The sequence below is a fragment of the Eschscholzia californica genome, unplaced genomic scaffold (genome assembly GCF_041429995.1).
Source record: "Eschscholzia californica isolate CP2 unplaced genomic scaffold, dmEscCali1.0.p SCAF_5, whole genome shotgun sequence".
Taxonomy (NCBI): domain Eukaryota; kingdom Viridiplantae; phylum Streptophyta; class Magnoliopsida; order Ranunculales; family Papaveraceae; genus Eschscholzia; species Eschscholzia californica.
Window position 1 is genome coordinate 9,877,941 of NW_028238472.1, and position 25,305 is coordinate 9,903,245.

Sequence of the window (25,305 nt, forward strand, 5' to 3'; positions counted from 1 at the left end):
TGTTAGTAGAAGTTGTTAATTAGAGTCTGTTTAGGTTTAAGAAATCCCTAATACTATATAAAGGGAATTTTAATTGTTGTTTAGTTCATCAAGTTAATCAATAAGAATTCAGTATTTTAGTTTAACCTTTGTTAGTTTTGGTTCTACAAGTCTTAAGACGAAGATCTAAAGGCTTTTTCTAGTTTTAAAAGTTTTAGACGAAGATCTAATTTTTTTTGGAATTTTCCGATGCGTCACCCATTAACAGCCATGTCGTCTGGTTTGAAACTCAGATAAATTTTGATGGTACACAATCTCCTTCAAAATAGGGCATACCATTCTAAGAGATGCGACTTAATTTTAAGCATGATGAGAGAATAACACTTCATCTAATTTGTCTCCTTAAAAGTGAGCAGTTAACATTCCTTCCATTCACTTTATGCATCAGGTACATGGTAATCTAGTGTTTGATGGCACCACATTCATGAAGGTTTCCAATCTAACAAAGTCTGAACGGAGTGGAGTAAACAACCAGTCCTCATCTTGAATATCTTGATAGAAAACTTCGTGAAACATATAGTTGAAAACGCAAAAAAGGCTACATTCGAATTTCCACAAGAAAGATTTATGTCTTTGTTGTAGTACTTTTTGTCTTAGTTATACTCCTGATGGGGAAGTAAGCCATCGTTTTTTCTACATGAAGATGATGGCGAAGATATGATGGAGAAAAAGATCTGGATGACGACAGGGGCGGAACCAAGATCTCATCATACAAGGTCGGGCAAGCCTAAAGTCTATAAAGGAGAGTGAGAGTTGGAACCAAAATGAAAATGAAAACAAAAAGAGCTAGGAGGCAGGCCCAGAGATTCAAACTCGTGTCTCTGGGTTGGAAGCATGCAAACTCCACCACCAAAGCTAAAGCAATCTGTTGTAAACGGTGGTAACTTAGTTTCTATATGTGGATATCAGGTCGGGCAACTGCCCAGCCTGATCTCCACATAGTTCCGCCCCTGGATGAAGATGATGATGCAAAGAAGACCATAGACTCGTAAAGAAGAACATGGAGAAGAAGATCACGAACTCAGACGAAAAACGTGGAGAACCCCAAATCTGCATGAAGGAGAGGAGGAAGAAAACCCTAAAAATTTTTAGTTTGAGAAAGTGAATTTCAATAAATAAGGGCATTTTGGGCATGTAAAAATTAGAAAATGACCTTAACAACATTTACTCATATTATTTTACACTTTATGCATCATTAATCATGATATTTTGACAGCTTAGCAAAAAAAAAGATGTAGTTTTTTTATTTATTATGATAATTTTTTTAATTCAAAAAATCATTTTCTATCATCATGTTGATGTATGACACTTGTGAACATATTTCATAGTTACTGCTTGTTCAAATCGTTTGATGTATGTTTTTTTTACCAAAAATAATTTGGGTTAAAAAAATTCAACCAAAATTTTATACGTAATATTAATATAGTGACATTTAGAATATTATATCAACATTCGACGTTGATTCTGGCTAGTTATGAACATATTTTATCTTGGTGATGAATTCAAGTAATTTTTTTTGCTCAGATGTATTCAAAGTAATTTGATATACTCAATGTAATGTCACAAAATGAAGAAATTTTAGGTTACCTTATGTCCTCAGGACTCATGTAGTAGGAGAATCTTTTTAAATTATTATTATATATATGGATTTAGTTAAACATGTGACCCCTCCCTTTAATCATTACATTTATAAATCAAAACCATATTTGGCACTAGGAAAAACACAAATATTTGATTGATTGTTTGGTTAAATCATGATTGCAGTGACTTGGGTTTAGGACCAACTAAGACTTTGCCCTATTTGTTTGGCTGCATCTTCTGATTCTTTTTTGTTACATATTACCAATATTATTTGTTTTAGTTCTTTTTTTCTTGAAGTTTCATATTACCTGTCCTTTTTTATGTGTTAATTCTAAATTTCAGATAGAAAAATGCTTGAAAAATCAAAATGATATATATATATATATATATATATATATATATATATATATATATATATTCAGTCACCTTAGAAATGTAAGAAATGAGAAAGTAAAGCTATAAAAAATCTAAAGTAATAAAAATGAGTAAAATAAAACAATAATCAAATAGAAAGAGAAAAAGAAGGAGAAGGACTAAAGTCCAATGCCCATTAATTTCTTCAAAAGTAGTGTAGTTAGCACTTTGGTCTAGGGACCCACTTCTTTGGTTTTATTCCATTCCGGTTCGGTGAAGAACCACAAGAAGTTTATCCTATTTAATCTCTCACTCTCTCATTCTTCCTTACTTGCAATAAGACATTCCTCTGCCTCTGCCTCTGCCTCTCTAGTCTCTCCTACCATGGAAAATTCAACAATTCCACAGTGTGAGGCTCAAAACTCCTCTTCTTCTTCCACCACCTCCTCCACCACCATCACCACGACACCCACCGGGTCTTTGACAAAAAACAGTTCGAAGAAAGTAGATAAAATGGGGAACAATACAACCAACACGAACAACCCGAGTTATCGAGGTGTAAGGAAGCGAAGTTGGGGAAAATGGGTATCCGAAATTCGTGAACCAAGAAAAAAATCAAGAATTTGGCTTGGAACATTTAGTACGGCCGAAATGGCAGCTAGAGCCCATGATGTAGCTGCACTTGCTATTAGAGGGAGCTCGGCTTATCTTAATTTCCCAGAGTTGGCTTCGGAACTTCCCCGAGCTGCTAGTTCATTACCTAAAGATATTCAAGCTGCAGCTACGAAAGCGGCCATGTTATTTAAGCCGGTAACTGAAGAAGAAGAAGAAGCCTTTGAGGATTCATCCGAGCCAAGTCAAATTGAGCTGCAATATTCTCACTCTTCCCCAACTACAACTACATTCTCAAGCAATACTCAAGAATCCTCAATTTCTCAATCAATTGACGATACCGACGAGTCGTTGTTTGACTTACCAGACTTATTTATCGATCATGTCTCGAATTCAATTGATAGTTTCTCTTCTTCTTTCCCATGGATATTGTCGACTGGAGCCGATATAAGTTTTCGGCTCGAGGAGCCATACGTGTGGGAGCATTAGACTTAGATAGCTTCTTCAAATATTGTACAAACTTTTATTAAGTGAATTAAATTTGGTGAAGTACAAACTTTTCAAGAAGTATTTGGGCCATAGATATATCATTTTGTAGGTTGATTAGATTCTTTGCTTCTCAAGCTCGTATGTAACTTTCAGAGCATCTCCAATGCAAAACTAAAAAAAAACTCTATTTAGTCTTACGTGTGAAGTTCAAATTAAAATTTTCATTCATAGGTGGTGAACTAGAGATCCTCTAATTTTTGTATGTCTCCAATGTATCTCTAAAGTTGTTTTGTTTACTTACGTGGTATGATAATTTTTTAATGAAATATTTTGTTTTTTTGTAGATATATGAAGACTTGATTTTTGCTAGACTATCCTCTTGAGATGTTTGTATTTAAATACCGTCTTATTATAAGATCCAAATTGAGTTTTACATTGTAGAAAGAATTTGAAAATGAACTCTAAAATCCTGACACTCAGAATTTCTAAGATTGGGTATTGCATCGAGATGCTCCGAGAGACTGAAATAAAAGAGATTTTTGTTATATAATGTTGAGTTTTTATTTGCAAATCTCTGTTTTTCTAAGAAAAAGAACCAACCACAAATTGTGTCTACCTCAATGTTCTTTTCTTTATATTAAATCTTTTTGTCAAAATGGTATAGTAAATCAATTCGGCACATGGTTATTGAGGTTTGCAAAACAAAACATGTAAAGAGATTTACCATAACACATTATAATTAATATTTCCATTACTGTCCATTGGTCATCATTTCAAATCTTCTTACTACCACTTAATCTCTTAAGAGAAAGAACCAACCACAAGTTGTGTCTTACCTAAATTATTATGGTATAGAAGGAAAAGGCTTTTCTATTTACAATTTTGTTCGTTTCTCAATATGATCAAAATTTATGGATTTCATTACATTTTAGTTTCAAGTTTATTTAAATTTTTTTTTTTACTTTTTGCTACCAATCAAATAATTAACTTAAAATGTTAATGCATATCCTCTTTTTTTTTAAGTTGTTCTTTTCCTAATAAAACATCTACTTCTTGGCTCTAATTACTTCATCAAGGAAAGAAACTAAAATCTTTCATAAAAAAAAGGAAACAAACTAAAAAGTATATTTTGATATTAAATTGAGTGCCATCCAAGCTAGGTATTTTTCTTTACAAAATGGGTCTTAAGGGTTTTGATTTTTGGTTGTAAAGTTTTCTAATTTTGCTTGTTTGGGAAGTAATAGTCTACTAGTTGCAAGGAAATTTCTAAATGAAATATCCTTTTTGTGTATTTAAATGAAAAGGTAATTCTCCAATTCTAAGAGAAAGATACATGAAGAATATTTGTATGTGTTCCTTTTTCTTTGGATATTAGTAGAGTAGCTTTTCATCACTATAAAATATTAGTGTCCATGTAAAAGTGGTCTATAATTACCCTAATGTTTGGACACATAGAGGGGAGACAATATCTAGTTAGCATTAAAGTGATTTAAAGCAACCATACCCCCTCCTTTAAAACAAGATATCTTGACTCACTAATTAACCATTAATGAGTGGTTGGTTACCTCATCACCACCACCCACCACACCAACATCTCTCATTAAGAGACTAACTGAAAATTTAAGAACTAATGTTCTTTCAGACTTTTACTTTAGTTTTACTTTAAAGTTGATTAGACATAAATTAGATGCATTTTCATTCACAGCTTATAAGAATGTAAAAGGTAGATAATTAGTCTAGTTGTGCAGATACAGTATCTGAATCCATAAAGTATGTTTGATATTGCTCTAAGTTTATCTTGTTCTAAATATATTTAGTTTCTATCCTTTAGATGTTTTCATATAGCACGAGATATATGTGCTATAAATAAGTTGTGCCACAGTGAATCAGATCAATTTACTTACAACCATCGATAATCAGATTCTGTCATGGTATCTGAACATGTAAACTTTAGAATTATTCTGGATACTAAAAGCAGTGGGCAACGGGTCGTGTCGTGGCGACACAACCCGTTTGACAGTCGTGGCGTGCTCAGACCTCAAAGGTCTGGGCACAGAAACGACGCAAGGGAATGCCCAGCCGTTTCCGTGTTGTTTCCAGCCGTTTCCGTGTTTGTTCTCATGGCTCCGACCCACTCATAAATGTCTTTTTTATTTGTTTTGACTAAGTTTAAATACCAACTCTTTGTCTCTCTTTCAACAAAAAAATGTCTAAGTCAAAAAAGTAAAACTTTTTTTGTTAAGTCCAAGTATTACTTTTTTTTTGTTAAGTCTTTTTTATGTTTGTTTTTTTTTTTGTAATATAAAGTTCTCATAAAAATCTAACAATTTGTAAACATATTAGAATAGTAGAGGAATGAAGTAGAATGACAGACAAAATAAAAATTGAAATACCTCTTTATTAATTTATTAATGTGAAACACCCTCAAAGAGGGTGTACATCACCCTAGGTGATTTTATTTTCTAAATTAAAATAATCAAGGAGGGTAATGTGTTTGTGGTTGGACTTTTCGTTGCTGGCGTTTTCGTGGCGAGCCGTGCACGCGTCGTTCTCCTGGCGGGCCGTTCCCGTTTCACAGATCGTGTCGTGCATGGGTCGTTCCGTGGCGTTCTTATGTTTCTAACAGGTCGTGTCTAACGGGTCTGAGACTTTAGAATCCCAGCTCCGCCACGGAAGGCCTGACCCATGACGGGTCGGCACGGCACGGAACATTCCGTGCCGTTCCGTGTTCTTAAATAAACGGGTCGGGCCGGGCCAGTCTGTTTCCATGTCGACACGACCCGTTGGCCATCACTAGATCCTACTTTATTTCCACTTACCTTGCAATAGTAGCCGCTATAACCAATTTCAATAAAGGTCTCTTTGTGTTGCTTCATCATTGTTAATAGCTTCAACTATGCACTAGTTCATTAGAAATAGAGAACAAAGAAATATGCTTTTGTTTATATTCTAAAGAGAGAAACATGAACTATTTGTTAAGTTTGTGGTCATCCGACGACTAGTTGGTTGTTAAAACTGAAGAGTAAAGGAAATGAAGATAGAAAGACAGAAGAGATAAAAGAAAATAAAAAAAAAAGATTATAGAAAAATACTTTAGAGATATTACTTTTAGGTTATTGTATTAAAAATAGGGTTAATTCCGTTTTAGCCCCCGATATGTGACCAACTGGCCGTTTTGGCCCCTAATTGTGTCCGGTAGTTCGTTTTGGCCCCAAAAAATTCCTAAATAGCCCCAAATTTTTTCAACCTCCCAATTCTACCCCCATGGCATTTCTGTAATTATTTTTTTTTCTTTTTCTTTGTCCACCTCATCTAACAATTGTCACATCACTCTGTCCACCTCACCCTTCTTCTCCGGCGAAAGGTTGCCGGCCGGAATAAAAAATTCCGGCCGGAATAAAAAATTCCGGCCGGCCACCTTTACCAAAATAATTTTTTTTTCATTTCTCTCTTCTTCATCTCCTTCTTTCTCTCTCTTCTTCATCTCCTTCCTTCTCTCTCTTCTTCATCTCCTTCTTTCTCTCTTCTTCATCTCCTTCTTTCTCTCTCTTCTTCATCTCCTTCCTTCTCTCTCTTCTTCATCTCCTTCTTTCTCTCTTCTTCATCTCGTTCTTTCTCTCTCTTCTTCATCTCCTTCTTTCTCTCTTCTTCTTTCTTTACCTCTCTCTCTCTCCGCCCCTTCGCTGGAGAACCAGACCTTGAAGGTCTGGTTTCACTTTCAAACCAGACCTTCAAGGTCTGGTTGGAAACCAGATTCGGTCTGGTTTCTACAACCAGATTCCGATCTGGTTTCAAACCAGACCGGGATCTGGTTGTAGAAACCAGATCTCGGTCTGGTTTGAAACCAGACCGAATCTGGTTTGAAACCAGACCGAATCTGGTTTCGCACCAGACCGAATCTGGTTTGAAACCAGACCGAATCTGGTTTCGCACCAGACCTTGAAGGTCTGGTTCTCCGGCGAAGGGGCTCCGCCCCTTCGCCGGAGTTATAGAGAGAGAGAGAGATCAAGAAAGAAGAAGAGAGAGAAAGAAGGAGATGAAGAAGAGAGAGAAATGAAAAAAAAATTTATTTTGGTAAAGGTGGCCGGCCGGAATTTTTTATTCCGGCCGGCAACCTTTCGCCGGAGAAGAAGGGTGAGGTGGACAGAGTGATGTGTCAATTGTTAGATGAGGTGGACAAAGAAAAAAAAATAATTACAGAAATGCCATGGGGGTAGAATTGGGAGGTTGAAAAAATTTGAGGCCATTTATAAATTTTTTGGGGCCAAAACGAACTGCCGGACACAATTAGGGACCAAAACGGCCAGTTGGTCACAAATCGGGGGCCAAAACGAAATTAACCCTTTAAAATACACAAAAAGAATAGACCATCCATATGTTCCTCATAAAATAGGGACTAGGCCGAAAACTAGTCATAAATTAGGACTAACGAGAACACTTAACCGTATCAGTTTACTTGATTGTACTTGGCAGTATTTTCATCTATTATATTTTATTCGGGTTATTTTAGTTCAAGGTACCACAGGTGCACAAGTATGCAGAGGCTCATAGGCTGCTGTCGTATAGTATTTTTACCAATGATTCCATGTATATGAAACTTTATCAGGCTATCTCATTAACATTATCTAATTAAATTAATGAGAATATCGTGTTTCATGTCTAATAGTGGAAAGATAGATTATTGCCAGCTGGCACCAAATAAAAGTTGAATTAATATTTTTACCTTATGGTATTAGGTGGTTGGTATCAACATGAAACACATGTTGATTGAAAAGAAATATGTTGTTCTATTTGCTAATGATATGGACAGGGTGATTGCCACCACAAGCAACAAGATCTCAAATTCGGTATGGAACATAAGTGAAATTCATGATATATTGAACTTTGAGTTATTTAGTGCGTAAACAATGACGTATTGAGAAATTTATATGACCTTTAGGTGTAGAATGGAATTACTTAATGTTAATTATGATTATATTTCATCATTTGATATATCAAACCAATGTAATCATGTTATTTCAAAGCAAAATATCTATACTAAGAGCATCTCCAATGCAACACTCAACAAAAATTCAATTAATCTAATGTTTCAAGTATGAGTTTTTTTTTTGATGGAAATAAGCTATCGCCTAGTTTCATTAATTTTATTAACTTTCAAATTGAAAACAACAGTTGGCTTTATCAATAGCCAACTGACTTACAATACATGGAGGAGTATTCATTGTCTCCTCCATTACTTCTTCATTAGAGTTAAAATTTGATTGCGCTAACAAGTGCGCGACTTGGTTTGCTTGACGGGTACAATAAGAAAAAGAACAATTCGTTAGCTTAGCTTTTTCATTCTTGATTTCCACGACTAGAGCTCGAATCTTCCAAGGCATTTCATCATCAATTGAACTACAAGCGTTTACAACTACTAACGCATCACCTTCCACGGTACATCCATACTGATTAAGGTCAGTGGCTAACCTTATAGCTAATCGAGCTGCTTTAGCTTCAGCCTCCATAGCCGAAAGAGCTCTAGTTGACTGGGTTAGAGCCATTATGAACTCACCCTTTGCGTTTCTACACACAACAGCTAATGTTGCCTTCCCGTCCTTATAAGCGACATCAAAATTCACTTTCAAATTCTCTCGATCCGGCGGGTTCCTTATTTCATCTTGAATTGGAGATTCTAATCTTGCATCGGAGAAGTCTTGCATCATATCCGTAGCATCTTTGATTATGACTTGACTACTCGGATCTGTTCCATCAAATACACATTTGTTTCGGGCTTTCCACATGAACCAAGCCACATAACATCGCAATGCAATCACCTCTTCCTCTTCTTTACCTTCAAACCACTTACACAGTAAGGTGGGAAAGGTAATATCTCCTTCCAATCTTAGTTGTAGAGGGTGGCTCATCCAAGTTTCCCTGGCAAGTCGGCATTTTGGAATAGATGGTCAATGTCTTATTCTTCATTCAAACATAAAGATCACAATTTTGAAACTTGTGAATTGAATCGAAGTGCACGCTTCTTAGTAGGTAATGCATCTTGGAGTATCCTCCATATAAACATCTTCACACGCGGAACGAGTTCCACCTTCGTCCATATTCGACGGCAAGTGATCCCATTAGGCAGCTCCATGTTTTGCGAAGAAGACGACATTTCTTTTTCTAAAGACTGATAGAGTGATTTAGATGTGAACTCCCCCTTTACTGTGAATGTCCAAATTAGTTTATCATCTATATTTCTGCCTATCAATGGGATTTGCAAAATTGCATTTGCTGATAACGAATCAAAAGTAGCTTCAATAATATTCTTGTTCCACCCTTCATCGATGTCAAATAGGTCACACACCCGAAATAGGTTTTTTACATCGGTGTCATCTTTCTTAGTTCCCGGTTTAAAACCTCGGAGGGTTGGAACCCATGGGTCGTCCCAAATTCGAACAGTTTCTCCATTACCAACCGAGTAACACATTCCATCTTTCATAAAACCTCTCATCTCCATCATACTCCTCCAGGTTAATGTACTTGTTGCTTTTTGTTCATGTTTCCAGAAATCCTTGTTTTTTTAGGTATTTGGCCCTTAATAATTGTACCCACAACGCCTCCGGTTCCGAAATGAATCTCCATATTAACTTTCCCACCATAGCTTTATTCATTGTACCCATATTTCGAATACCCAGTCCACCATTCTTTTGACTAGCTTGTAGCTTCCTCCAATTCAAGTAATGCATCTTGGGTTTTTCCGTATTGTGCCCCCACCAAAAGTTTCGCTGAACCCTTTCAATTTTATCAACAACTCCTTTAGGTGCAATATTTGTCGATAAAAAATAAATGGGGATCGGCGATAGTTCACCTTTAGAAGCGTAGTTCTTCCCGCATGAGATAAAGTACTTCTTTTCCACCCCATTAGTTTTTTTTCAATTTTTTGTACTATAAAATCATACGAAGATACTTTATGGTTTCAATAAGTAGTTACCCAAGTATATATCATCGCTTTTCATCTCATTAACTTCGAGCCTATTCAAGATAAATTCCCTTCTATCATCTTCACAGTTAGCACTAAATTGAATTGATGATTTCTGGAAGTTGATAAGTTGCCCTGAGCATTGAGCATACATATCTAGGATGTCTTTTAATTTTGATACATTGGTCTCACTAGCTTTCCCGAAAAAGAACAAATCATCAGCGAACATAAGGTGGCTAATACATGTAGCATATCAGTTAACTTTAATTCCATTATACAACCCATCTTTCTCTACTTGTGCCACCAATTTTGTGAGAGTTTCCGAGCATAGAATAAATAAGTACGGGCTAAGTGGACGGGCTAAGTGGACAACCTTGTCTTAGCCCTCTTTCACTGAAGAAGTGGCCTTTTGGGCGCCCATTCAATAATATCGAAAAAGATGCCGTCGAGACACAATTCATGATGAGTAGATGTGTATTTCCAATAATACCATATCGTGTAAGAACCGTACTCAGAAATTTCCATTCCACCCTATCGTATGCCTTTGCCATATCAACTTTCAAAGCAAAATAGCCATCTTTCGCTGAGGTCTGCGCAATAGAGTGAAACATTTCTTGGGCCACAATAATATTGTCAGAGATATGACGTCCGGGTACAAATGCATTTTGTATTTGAGAAATAAGTTGCCCTATAAGTGGTCTGAACCTGTGTGTTAGTATCTTTGTAACAACACGATACAATACATTACATAGAGCAATTGGTCTGAACTCCACTAGTCTTTCAGGTGCCTTCACTTTTGGAATTAATGCGATGAACGTGTGGTTTAGATTACCTGGTAATTGACCTGATATAAAGATGTTCCTGATTTGGCTAGTGGCTTCATCACCAATAATCGACCAACACTTCTTGTAAAATAGAGTTGGAAAACCGTCAGGTCCAGGCACTTTACCAGATTTCATCTCTTTAAGTATGTTCCAAATCTCCTCTTTCGATGGTGGCGCACTAAGCATAAGGTTCTTTGTGGCTAACAGTGGACGGTTTGTGAGTTCTAGAGCCTCGGGGAAGTCGTCTGTTTGTTCAGACCTCGATGCCCTATAAAAATGATCAATGAACTCATTAGAAATTTTAATCGGGTCTACAGACCAGCTCTGATCGGCTAATTTGATAGCAAGAATATTATTTTTCTTCCTTCTGTTAAGAACCGAGAGATGGAAAAATTTGGTATTACGATCGTGATCCTGAGCCCAATATTTCTTTGCTCTCTGCTTCCAAAAGGCCTCCTCCATTCTTCTTAAATGTTCCAACTTCACTGTAGCTCTTTTTTCCTCCTCCAAAGAGACCGACGAGGGTGACCGATTTTGTAGTTCGAGGAGATCTTTTTCAGCTTGTTTGATATGAGAAAATAGTTGCCCTACCATGACTTTGCTCCATCCCTTTAATTTCTTTGCCAATTGAGGTAGTTTCTGAACAAATCCCCCATTACTCAGACCCCAACTTTCTTTCACTACATTGTCAAACTCAGCATGAAGAGTCCAATGAGCTTCAAAACGGAAAGGAATATTTCCATGAGTTTTTTGTTTCGAAGTGTTCATTATAATAGGTGCATGATCGCTATTAAACCTCGGCAAGTGTTTAACTAGCGAGTTTGGAAATCGAAGCCTCCATTCAGGGTTTGCAAGAACTCTATCTAACCTTTCTCGTATATGATGTTGGATTCCTCGACCATTTGCCCAAGTATAAGCAGGACCGGAGTATCCTAAATCAACAAGATTACAATCTGTAATCATGTTTCTGAATTGTTCTGCCGCTTTACTGTTTAGTCCGGATCAGCCCCATTTTTCTGAATTAGTGGTAATAACATTGAAGTCCCCCATCGCACACCACGGTTCCTGTATATTAAAACTGAAATTTCTCATAAAATCCCAAAAAGCTCCTCTATCATTCATACGTGGAGGCCCATAAACTGAAAGTAAGCTCCAATTATGTAATTGCCCTATCTCCTTTATTCACGAGTGTATATGATTTGATGAAGAAGAGACAATGTCTAGACTCACATCGTCATCCCATAAAAGCCATAATCCTCCACTCAACCCAATTGCCTGTACAATAAAATAGTTCTTATAAATCAATTTTTGAATCCAAGTATTCGAAGAAGTTTGTGATAACTTAGTTTCAGACAGAAAAACAATAGAAGGTTTTACTGCCTGGAGGAATGTATTCAAGGACAGAATTGTCGGGTCATTCTCCACTCCCCGACAATTCCAACTTTGTATAATCATTGAGGGAGCGGCCTTAAGGGGCTGGCCGCCATCACCCTAGTATCGTCTACACGTTCAATATCAAATTTTCTTTTTACCTACTTCTTCGACTATCTCTTCATCGATTAATTTCATTGCTCGACTCCGCTTTGTACTCTTTGGACTTACTAAATCTTGAGATTTCTTAACTTTGTTCACCATTCTAGCTTGCTTCCTCCAAGACCCACGACTGGGGTTGTGTATTATTCGATCAGAATTTTTGGCAGCCTTGTGCATATCATTCTTTTCATTAACTATCTCTACTTTGTCATGTAAGTTCATTGTCTCCCTATTATCCTTCATCCCACTATGCTCCTGCCAACTCTTCACTTCAACATAAGTCTTGTTCATTCTTGGGTCCTCCTCCTTAGAAAATATATTTTCACGTAGTATGGAATTGACCATAGTCTGGGTTTCAATAGGAACTCTCTCTTGAATTATATCCTCAGTAGGCATGGTCAATGCATAATGTTGGCCCACTTCCACTTCCATAGGTGTATGTATCTTCAGTTGGTCCACTTCTTCTATCCAGCCCTCCTGACTTGGAATACCTTTTAAATTGGTAACTTTGGAGATACTAAGATATTGTTGGCCATCTTTATCAATAGTGGTTTGGAAATTTACCAGATTCCTGCTGCCATAACCTGCCTCTTTCGATATTGAATTCTCGCTATTATGGGAATTATTTTGTTCAGTATTTGGCAGTTGCCTAACTTTACTTGATTCCGTCGATTCGCTTTGAGAAAGTCTTGGATTTTCATAGATTTTCCTGGCCGGATTCCGGCTGGACTCTTCTTCTCTGATGTTCTTTGTTCGAGCTTCACTTTTGATTTGAAATCCGCTTTTATAGCGTCACTAAATCTTGGAAGCAATAATTTCTTTGCTTTTTCTTGTGTTTCCACAGACCACTTGTCAGAAATAGCTTCACGAATCTCCGCCCTCGTAGCACAGTCGGCCATCAAGTGTCCCAACTTTCCACAAAAATAGCAGCATTTGGTTAACTTTTCATACTTAACTTGTAATGTGCTTTGCCGTTTATCTGGTAATTCAATCAATACCTCAGTTTTCAAAGCTTTCGTAGTATCTAAGCACACCTTGATTCGGGCATACTTGCCCCATTTATTAGCTTCACCGTCTTGAATAGCTTTTGTTTGTACGATCATATTACCAATTTTTGTTACTGTATCTTCTATAAGATACTCAATTGGTAAACCATGTATTTGGACATTAAATTCAATCTTGTTGAACACATAATCAGTTGGTAACTTGTTCTTTTCACATCTTTCCCATATGAGTAACTCATCTTGGATATACCAAGGTGATCCATCCTCTGCTTTTTCTCTATCAGTGGTTAATTCAAAACTAGCAATATAAGAGTTTTCATAGAATTCTTTCAACCAGAGTTTGCCAATAAGTTTCTACGCACTCAATAATTTTTCCTTTAGTGTATTTAAGTTCATACTTTTCCCCGAGATTAGCTTAATCGCTAGGTTTTTCCTTCCTTCATCTTCTGATCTCGCATCATCGTTTGATAACTTCAACAAATTCTCATCTTTCTTCCCCATAAGTGAACCCATCAAAGCCACCATTGTTTCGTAATCCTCATCCATTATTTCTTATCCTTGTACTTGGTGAATAACTTTTTGCCGATCGGCTACTTCCTTGTAGTAGCTTTCGGCGAGGAGAAGATCTCCCAGAAAAAACAAAGCCATTTGAGAATATGTCAAGTATGAGTTGTGTTTCTCTTTCCTAGGTTGCACTATTGAAATACTCAATTCAAAATCCATCTCCAATGCAACACTCAAAAAAACTCAACATTTACTTTGGATTTACCTTTGGTTCTTATTTTAATATATAAAATGTTGATGTGGACCAATTGAGATACAACAATAAATGTTGAGATACTCAAAAGAAAACTCAACAATTGAGTTTTCTTTCGAGTATCTCAATATTTATTGTTGCCACGTCATATTGAGACTCTAGTTGAGTGTTGCATTGGAGAGTGTTTTTTGTCAAAAACTCAAGTAGTCCTATGTGTCAAATTGAGTTTTGTAAGTTGAGTATTGCATAGGAGATGCTCTAAGGGACCTACAAGATACAAACTATATTTTTTTTTGGGTTATTTCCCAAATGGCCCCCAACTTTGTGACCAGCTTCCTGCCTGGCCCCCTAGATTAGCAAAAATACCCATATGGCCCCCTTTTTTCGTTATCTTTAACTGTTCGTTACTCTCACTCCTCCACCTCATTTCCTCTCTCTACCAAGTCACCTGAAACGCCACATCATCATCTTCTCCGGCAAGGGTCGCCGGCCGGCCAAATTTCCAGCCGGCGACCTTCAAACATAAAAAAAAAAAAAAAAAAAATTTCTCTCCCCTCTCTCTCTCTCTAAATTTTTTTTTCTTTCCTCTCTCTCTAGAACAGATCTAGAGAGAGAGAATTTCACGAACAGACCTGGTCTGTTCGTGTTCATCACGAACAAATCTGGTCTGTTCTCCTCTCTCTCTCTCTAGAAAGAGGGGAAAGAAAAAAAAATAGAGAAAGGGAGATGAGAGAGAAAAAAAAATTTAATGTTTGAAGGTCGCCGGCCGGAAATTTGGCCGGCCGGCGACCCCTGCCGGAGGAGATGATGATGTGGCATTTTAGGTGACTTGGCTGAGAGAGGAAATGAGGTGGAGGAGTGAGAGTAACAGACAGTTAAAGATAACGAAAAAAAGAGACTATATGGGTATTTTTGCTAATCTAGGGGGTCAGACAGGAAGCTGGTGACAAAGTTGGGGGCCATTTGGAAAATAACCTTTTTTTTTTGTGATATCCAACTGAAAGAGTCATTATAATCTGTGCAACACATTAGCACTAATAATATCACCCCCTCAGCTAACTCGCATAACTGGAATTTCATCTGGAACCTTCCTACTATTCCTAGAATAAAAAATTTCATATGGAAAATCTGTGCAAAAGCTCTCCCGGTGAGAGACAGAATAGGAAAATACATTGACAATAACTTCACTTGCCCTAATTGTATGCATACCGAAACAATTGAACATGCACTATTACACTGTGCTATTGCTAGAAATGTCTGGTTTAATTTTAATATTATATCTGAAAATATTATTTCGGTCTCGGAATGGATCTTCTCGTGGCAAGAGGATAACCAAACTTATTATACTAATGACGATATTCATTTTGCTAGCATCCTTTGGATATTATGGAAAGTTAGATGTGACCACTGCTTCCATCACGAGATAAATGATCTGGATAACATCATTAGAATGATTAAGGCATTTCCAAAAACCAACAAAAAACCTGAGAAAATTAATCAAAAACCTCCCGGGAAATGGCAACCGCCAACAGTACCTTTCATTAAAATTAATGTTGATGCATCTTTCACTAATGTAATATCCAATTCGGGAATCAGCTTAATCGCACATAATGCAGATGCAAAATTCATAGCAGCGCAAGTGAAAACATTGAGGGCAAGAAATAGTGAAGAATGTGAAGCAATAACAATCTTAGAAGGTCTACGTTGGGCGAAAGAACAAAATCACAAGTCAATAATCATAGAAAGTGACAACTTAAATCTAATCAAGAACATCCATGATAAAAGACACTCTGTCAACTGGCAATCTTTGATTCATATCCGAAGAATTCGAGAAAGCAGAAGAGAATTTGATATAGTGCAATTCAAATACACCAAGAGAGATCTCAACTTGAATGCAGACAAGCTAGCAAAATGGGCGAGAAAGAAGAATAGAAGCAAAATGTGGCATAATGTTCCTTGTATTTTAGTTGATAAATATTGTAATAACGTTTATTCCTATTAATGACAGAATAGTTTCAACAAAAAAAAAAAACTGAAAGAGTCATTGATTTGACTGATACATCATAGTCCATTGGAAACATAAAACTTGAAGATTAATGATGAATTGAATAAGAATTACTACTGTTATAATTTTAGAATCATGGACTCTAAAGGCCATTGTTAGAGAATAAAGAAGATGGTGTAACTAAAGTGTAAACGAAACAAGATAGTTAATGTGTGGTACCCATTAAGAATCTAAGAGATGTGCCTATAGATCTTTTGTAGCAACAGTAATTGAAAAGTTGGTTAGTGATACTTGTAACCTAGTTTGTTTTCCTTACTTTCTCTCTATAACTAACTATGATCAAGCTTATAAATAACTAGTTCTAACAAAAAAAAAACTTATAAATAACTCGAGTAATTTGTGATAAGTGTTGGCACCTTCCTAATTTACAGAGAACAATTGGATAACTCTAGAATATAACTTGTCGACTTCGATTCCAGTTGGGCAGCTTTCTTCAGACCAAAGACTACAACAGAAAATGACGCCTATAAGTATACAAAATAAGGACCAGAAGAAGATTCTTGATAATGAAATGAGTGTTTAATCGGTAAGAGTTTAGTTTCTAAAACACAAATGTTAAACGAAGCTGCATAATTGCTCAACAAAGCTATTTGCTAGACACAACCACTACTTTTTTATTCAATTGCTAAACAACACCAATAGTTCATTTAGTGGTTTCATTTAGCAAAGTTTTTGTTGAATTTTAAATTGCTAAATATAACTATGGTTTAACTCTACAAAATTATTTACTAGACAGAGTCATTTTCTTTTGTTAAATTATTAAATAAAAATAAAAATATAATTTATTTTATTGGTGTTATCTAGCAAATATTATATTGAGAATTTCAAAAAAAAAAAACGTTACTCCAACTTAAATCGGAAAGATAATAAATATAAAATTGATAGAATTTCTTTTTAAAAAAGATTACTAATTTGACTCTAATACAATCTATTTTATAATTTCTTTTTAGAAAAGATCACCAATTTGACACTAATACAATCTATTTTACAATTTTTTTTTAAAATAGTTACTAATTTGACTCTAACACATTCTGTTTTAGAATTATTTTTTTTCAAAAAAAAAAGATTACTAATTTGACTGTAACACACTATTTTTTTTTCTATATAACCTTAACATTGTACAAAAACTATTATAGGAACATCATTGAAGAAACTTGTTGGATTAGACACAACTATGTGAAATGTACATTATATTTCTCTTTTACTCGAAAACATTCATTCTCTTTATATGTGAAGAAAAAAATGCATAATTAAACTCAAAGAAAATAAGCTATTAAATAAAGAGTGAAGATAGGCGTTAGAAATATGTTACGGAATTTTAGTCACATGTGTTAGAGAGAGAGTATTCAGTATTGGGAATTGAGCAATTTTATTTATGAACAATTAATTATGGTAATAGAGTAGACTCAAGCTTCGGACATTCTACGAGCCTTGTCATTCTCCGATTACACGTCAACGGTGACATCCTCGATATTTCGTTTAGCATAACAAATGGTTGGCATTTGCTATGGCTAGTCCGTAACTAGTCGTCACGAAATTTTGCGCCTAAAATTTCAGGTAGGCGGTAAAATTAGGGCCGCAAATATAAATCGCGCACTCAAAATCCTCTTCCCTAAAAGTATCGAGAGTCATTCTCTTTAATCAGTTTTAGAACCCTTACATTATGTATAATGATATGTAAAGTTTAAAATAGTATAGGTAAACAACAATAAGGTCATTTTCTAATTTTAGGATTCTTAAAACTCATCATCTCTTTAAAATACTCTAAAATTTTCTAGGGTTTCTTCCTGTTCTTCTTCTTCTTTGATGCATCTTCTTAATTCTTGTTCTATAATTTGCTTCATCAAATTCACTTTGATTTAGTAGAAGTATGAAATTCAGGTTAAGAGATTGAAAAGAAAGCGGAATTTGTAAAAGAAACTATAGTTGTTGAAGAAATCAGAAACGGTTTCAGAAAAGATCGAATGAAGGTGATTCATGTTTAATTTCTCATGACTGCCTGTACCAGTTCGGATTGTTTTGTTATTATACAATGAGCACTCTTAAACCTTTGGATTATCCACATGTCCATTGACGAGTTGTGCTGGTAGATTTGAAACTCATTATTCAGCCATTGCCAACTAATTTTATCTTCCCCAATTTTTGGATGAAAAAGATTAAATTTTCTTGTAACCATCATTGTCACCAAAAGCAAATTGATCTTCTCACTTGCTAAAAGGTTGAGTTTAACCAACTACCTCTCTTCACATGCATCATTAAATGACGATTGCTTCTTCTTCTTGAATCAGGTTGAGCTTCTTGTAATGGGACCTATTATTGTTCTTGTGATGATGATGAAAGTGATGGTGAAGAAATACAGAGCAATAAACCAGAAAATGAAGAACACAGAAACGAGTTATGATCTTTTGATCAGATTTTTGGTTCTAGTAACTTTCGATTCTCATAGGTGTTATTTACTGATCTGTTCTTTCAGAAATTAACATTTATTTCGAAACTTCGTATTAGATTTCGACGAAATCTTACACGAAATAAGTGTAAGTTAAGTTTCATTTTCCTAACTTGAAAACTGAAATATTGCGGTCATTTTGACCCAAATATTTCGATTTTTCACTCCTTAATCCAGAGTACAAAGAGGTTTGACATTAGCAGGCTATGATGTGCTAGTCTAGAGTTATCCATGAACCCAATAAGTTCAATCTTACGGAGGTCAAGGATAACGTATTTTTAATCAAGTTTATGACGGCAACAAAACTAGATCTGGCTCTAGAAAGTTCTCCATGAGTTATCCAAGAGGAATTAATTGTTCTACAACAGTGCACATTAGATAATGTCGGGGGATCACAAATTTGAATCAGGTTGGTTTTGGGTTCAATTGCATGGGATTCCACTTGGACATCTTAATATCAATACTGTTAATCGTCTTGCTAGTTCTCTGGGAAATATCATTCCTACGACCACTGAAGAGGCATTAAAATGGCGTCGGTCGTGTCCAAATCGAATTTTGCCCTAACAAGCCTTTACCGCAGAGAGTTTATTTAAAGAAAATTTTGATGAAAGGCCCAAATTTTGGGCCCAAATACAAAAAAAAACCCAACAAGGTTTAATATCTCACCCAAAACCCAATAATCAAATAATAACTCATATCAAACCCAAATACACATCCCAATGTGCAATCCGGGCCCAACTCTTATCTCTAAGATTTCCTATTTTCTTGTAAACCCTCTTTTGCCCTCCTATATATATCCCTCAACTCTAACAACTCATATCTTTCTCTCTCCAAAATCTGATTTAGTTTCTCTCTCCAAAATCTTTTTCACTTTATCTCTCTACCGAAATACAAACCCTTTTTTTCCACCTTCATCTATCTACAGTCTTCATCTCTTCGATCATCATCTTCGTTTTCACGTTTCTCTCTCTAATATTGTCATCATCTTCCTTCAGTCATCACCTACATCTCCAAACCGAGTTACAAAACCCTTTATTCCTTCAGTCATCATAGAGATAAGCCATCAACTTGTTTGTTTCTAGACTCATCAACTTGTTCGAATCACCATATTCTTGTCCTATAAATCCAGGTAACTGTTGATGTTGAATCTCTTTTTTATGATTTTTATGCTCTTGTTCTTCCTTCTCGTCTACTGTTTAGTTTCTGGAATGTCCGTACAGTTCTACCGCTGTCCGTACAATCTTTTGGTTTCTGGTACAACTTTAAAGTTTGTTTTAACATTTTCTAAAATGTCTGAACACATGGTACATGTTAAAAGTAGTTTATCATGTGTTAACACATTTGTTTCATAGCTATTGAACTAGCAGTTAGACCAACATTTGATAGAATGATTAGACATTGCTTCAACATTTGATAGAATGATCAGACATTGCTTCTTGGACCACCTGATTATACCACATATTCGAAACAATCAGTATAATGTTATCCATCATTTTCACATAAACTCACACATTTCGTATAATTCTACGACATTCTCCTTGATAACCAAACATTCCTACGCATGTCCAAAACATTATGCGCGGTGTTTAGTCATTACACTAGATGTTCACACATTTGTTAACATTTTAATACAATTGATGATACTTTCATAACATTTTATTCAATTTTGCAGTATGGAAACTGAAAGGTCACTTTCTACATCTCAAAATAATGAGAAGAAGTTAGTATGTGACTCATGGGGCGACGTATTTACGGAGATTGGGCAAATATTCCCCGGTGGTGTCAAAGCTTTTCGAGACGCTCTTGGTCGATATACCATTGCAACCAAGAACAACTACAAATATATCAAGAATGAACCAGGTCGTGTCACTGCCGTTTGTTCCAAACCCGGATGTAATTGGAGAGTGCACGGGATTGCACCATTGGGATGTAAATCCGTTTTTTTGTTGAAAGAGTACGAACCGAATCACGCTTGTCTCGATGTTGTTCTCAAACCTGCGGATCCCAAGTTGTCTAGTAAACTTGTTGGCAGCCTAATGAATGAAGACATCAGAAGACACCCAAATTGGAGTACTGCTGAAGTTAAAGAAAAGTTTCAAGACGATTACGGTGTTGAGTTGACCTATTATTTTTCTTACGGTGGTAAGAAGGTAGCCATGGACAAAGTATTTGGGCAGGAGGGTGATTCCTACGCAAAGTTGAAGTGGTACGTAGATGCTTTGGAGAGTACTAATCCCAATAGCATAATTGATTTGCAAATCGAACCCACTACCAACAGATTTGTCCGAGTTTTTATTGCCCTTCACGCATCTATCCTTGGGTTTCAACACTGTCGCCCTGTGATCTATATTGATGGAACATTCGCCAAAACTCGTTTTAATGGCTGCATTTTGGCTGCGGTTACCAAGGACGGAAACGACGGTATGTTTTCATTTTCACATCACATGTTAACATTCTAGTGTTCCTGCTAACACGTGACAAAATGTTAGATTATGATCATTATTGACGCGACATAGATAAAGATGCGGCGTAATTTATTGAAGTCATACCTCATTCCTAAATATGGTTTTACATTTCCAAAAATGCTTATGCACTTTTGATTCATGCATCAACAGAACTAATTTTGTATTTCATTTTTTTTTGTTAGGTCTTTTCCCCATTGCTTACGCAGTTGTGGACATTGAGAATGATCAGAATTGGGATTGGTTTTTGCAAAATTTGAAATTAGCAGTAGATCCGATCAAACGTTACACCTTTATTTCGGATAGACATGCTGGAATTCTAAAAGGCGTGAAGAACGTTTTTCCCACCGCTCATCACTCATTCTGTGCTTGGCACTTACGATGTAATCTGAACTTGAGGATACGTAACGGGGCGCGCCAGTCACGTTATTTTCAGAGTCTTATGTTTACGGCGGCACGGGCATTACCCGAGAGCGAGTATCACGCAACCATTGAACAAATGGTTGAGATGGGTGGAACCAATGTCGAGAGGTTTTTCCAATCCCTTAATCCGGAATCATGGGCAGATTCCTTTTTCCCAGGGGATAGGTATTTTGTTTTCTCTTTTTCAGTTATTTTTTAACATTAATCATATCTTTCTGTTATGAATGGACATTTGTTCATGTGTTCCGTCAGGCATATACATGTTTATACATTTCGCGCAATGTTTTAACACGACACGATGTTTTACAAGCATCCCATTTAATGTTTTTTCACAGGTATGGCGCCATCACTTCCCAACTGTCTGAGAGCTTCAACAACATGGTCAAGAAAGCCCGCGTGCTCCCTATTACAGCATTGTTGGATGCCATAAGACAGAAGATTATGAACAAGATGCGAAAGCATAGAGACGCTTCTATTGGATGGAATACATTTCTTTGCCCATCCATTAACTTGGAGCAACAAGCGAAATACAAAGTTGCGGAGACTTGGAGATACGTCGAGGCAGCCCCACTTGTTTATGAAGTATATTCTACTCCACGCCATTCCGTAAATCTTGGTACTCTCACATGCTCTTGTCGGCGTTGGCAAGTAGATTCGCTTCCGTGTCAACATGCAATGTTATGCATCAACAAGACTCGTGGTGATAGTACATGTTTTTACGATCCGGTCTGGACCGTGGAGGCTTACAGGAACACATACCAACATTGTGTTTACCCCGTTCCAAATTTTGACGAACCATATACTTTTGATCCATTAACCAAGACTCTTCCTCCACTAGTTAGAAGGGCACCAGGCAGACCACGTACAACAAGGTTGCAGAGTTCCGGAGATGTTACCAGGAGGAAAAGAATATGTCGCAGGTGCAACCAACCCGCTTATCACAACAGTGCGACATGTCGAGCCCAACTGTAGTCTCATTTTACTAAATGTTATAACATTCACCGATATGTCCCAACATGTAACAGAGTGTTGTTACATTGTGCTCAATGTTTAGTAAAATCTTTTGGTCTTTAGTACATATATTTTTGTCTAGTGAATATGTGATAACATTCTACAAAATGTTCAGTGAATGAATTACTACATGTCTAGCTATTATTTACAATGTGTCCACATTATGAAGTTTAGTGAATACATTCTAGACAATGAAGGTTCAGTATTACATATTTCCCGAGACATTTGTCCATATGTCCAACCATTAAGAGGAATGTTCTAACATGTCTGTGTATGTTCTTTCCTGAAACAAACTTTAAGGGGACAATGTATGTCACACATGATGTTGAAGAAAAATAATAATATATTCAAATTTACTTCCTTTAGTTTTAACATAAATATCCCATCCAAAATCATTGTATGTCGTTAACCTCACAAAATAATTTTACAAACCATCATTGTTTTTAATCTAATCAAGAATGAAGTGGTTTCGGGTTTAGCGAACATAACCCGTTACCTCAACAACTACTTCATTTTTGATTAAAAGATCTTTCACCAAACAAAAAAATATTCACGGCAACCACACTTTCAACATCGGCCCATCCTCCAAGATATTGTGTTCTCCTTCAATATATTGTGCGTGATCTTAGCCCTCTTCCTTTGTGCCCGGGAGACCCAATCTGGGTTTTTTGTACGCTGTTTGGGTCCAGTAGTCATGCAGTCTTGGACTAGCTCTTCAATTTTCAAAATAACAAATAGACCGCAATCCGGACTGTTCAAGACACAAATGGAATGTTAAAGCATAACCAATAATGTTTCTACATTCCCACACAAAACAGAAACATTATATTAAATGACGTGTTTTTTTATCAATTGTATGAAAACATAAGAGGCTTTTGTTAAACATTTCGCGAAATGTTTGAACATTTTCATACTAATTAAAGCATGCATCTTAATGTTGGGAACAAATAAAGTTTGAAAACACTTACTTTTCTCCCTGAGTTGGGAATTCTGGCTCCCCAAGAACATCAGCATATCTTTGTTGGGTTCCATACATTGTGAATCCCACCTCTTCCATTACATCCTCAATATATGCCGCGTACTCCCGGGCATTTTCGTAACACTCCTTGGCATTCTTCTTATCAAATGACATTGAGTCATAATGGGTCCACCGATGGAGAAATATATTATATACCAATAGTGTCCAGTGCCCCCCATGGCAGATAGGTGCACACACAAATAAGATCTCCGGTTTCCCAGCATTATTACTCAACGTACGGTTGAGCATTCTTTCGATAGAAGGTTGGTTGACCTCGGACTTGATCATCGTCTGTAGAACATACACAAAGTTATTAAAATGTTCACTCATATAAAAGATGATGATAGGAAAACATTCTAATCACTAAACTCACATAGATTTCTGATGGTAGACATAGGACACTCTTTTCTTTCAAATCCTCGTGATTAGTGACGAACGAACTCGCCCAGTTAATAACTTGTGAGTCGCACTCCAGATTCATCATCAACATATCTAGCTGCTTCCCACGAATGTCGTTGATCCCATTACTGAACCAGACTTTCGTGCTGCAACATTTGAAAAAACAAGTGTCACAGTTGCTAATGTTATGACATTTGTGATAATGCATGGACATTACAGTAAGCAGATATAAATGCATAAACACAAACTATAATGTGCGAACATAACTGTAAATGCATGAAGATTACAGTAACTTTCTCGTACCTTTTGTCACTTTTCCTGATGAATTCTTCCAACAGGCCCTTTTCTTCTTCCTTCAACTTCTTCCACACCGGGCTTCTTTTCCAGTTACCTAGCTTCTGGCCTTCCTCCTCTGCTGCTGACCTTCCACCTCCCAACTCTACAATTTCATCTACATTAATTGGTTTTTTCTTCTCGAGTTGCTTTGCTTTCTCGGTCATGGTTCGGGTTCTTGGCTGTGTTTTAACCCTCTTAACCAAAGAGTTTGGTTTGTTTTTATCTTTCTTTTCCACAACTTCAGCCGTTTCAACCTTTGGCTTATCTACAAAATCGTCTTCAGAAGAACTTTCGTTCTCCACGATCTCATAGTTCTCATATACTTTTGCCACTTCGCAAACCTCTGAAAAGAAAGCTGAAGGCCAAGTCAGCTGAAAGTCAACTTCTTCCTTCTCATTTTCACCTACATTGAAAAAACTTGGAAAATGCTTTTCACCTGTTCCCACCACCACACGTTTAACTAGTCAACATTCGATAGAAAACCAAATCTTAACATAAATTATTATCCAATTCTCGATCAATATATATAAACGTTAGCACGTATGTTCAAACATTTTACGTATTTATGTGGGAGAAGAACACTTACTTGTTTGTTTCTTATTTATTACTTAGCCGACCAGTCTATTGTCGTTCGTTCGTGGTAAAAGAAAGTCTTCAATTGTCGTGGTAAAAGACATCGTGGGAGTACGATAGAACTCTTTTACTTACCGTTTATCAAAAAACTTGTAACGATGGCGGAACAATTTATGTTCATACCAATCATCTGACAAGTAAGTAAGAATTTCAGAGAAGATAGATAGATTGCACACAAGTTAATACGTTGCTTCAAAAAAATAAACTAGAAATAAAACCAACTTTAATCTAAACAAAGACAATATTCATTACTTTTTATAACAGTATCTCAAATGTTGTAGCATTCTGGTATTTGCTCCAACATTTCCAAATTCTAATCAAGCAAAGACAGGAATGTCAACAGAAGTAAAGATTTGCGTGA

At 36.3% G+C, this 25,305-nt stretch overlaps 3 protein-coding genes across 3 annotated transcripts; all 3 read left to right on the forward strand.

Moving 5' to 3' along the window:
* Positions 1–2,309: 2,309 nt before the first annotated feature.
* LOC147536911 (Integrase-type DNA-binding superfamily protein) lies at positions 2,310–3,272 on the forward strand. The gene has a single exon (XM_086644465.1). It carries the CDS (start codon positions 2,359–2,361, stop codon positions 3,073–3,075), a length of 717 nt encoding a protein of 238 aa, XP_086500591.1. The 5' UTR covers positions 2,310–2,358; the 3' UTR covers positions 3,076–3,272.
* Positions 3,273–15,601: 12,329 nt separating this feature from the next.
* Positions 15,602–16,153, forward strand: LOC147536912 (uncharacterized). Its single transcript, XM_086642714.1, has one exon. The coding sequence runs from the start codon at positions 15,602–15,604 to the stop codon at positions 16,151–16,153; it is 552 nt and encodes a 183-aa protein (XP_086498840.1).
* A 3,100-nt stretch (positions 16,154–19,253) lies between these two features.
* Positions 19,254–22,706, forward strand: LOC147536913 (uncharacterized). The gene is made up of 4 exons (XM_086642454.1): positions 19,254–19,791; positions 20,335–21,083; positions 21,310–21,712; positions 21,883–22,706. Exons 2-4 carry the CDS (start codon positions 20,336–20,338, stop codon positions 22,517–22,519), a joined length of 1,788 nt encoding a protein of 595 aa, XP_086498580.1. The 5' UTR covers positions 19,254–19,791; position 20,335; the 3' UTR covers positions 22,520–22,706.
* Positions 22,707–25,305: the final 2,599 nt, after the last annotated feature.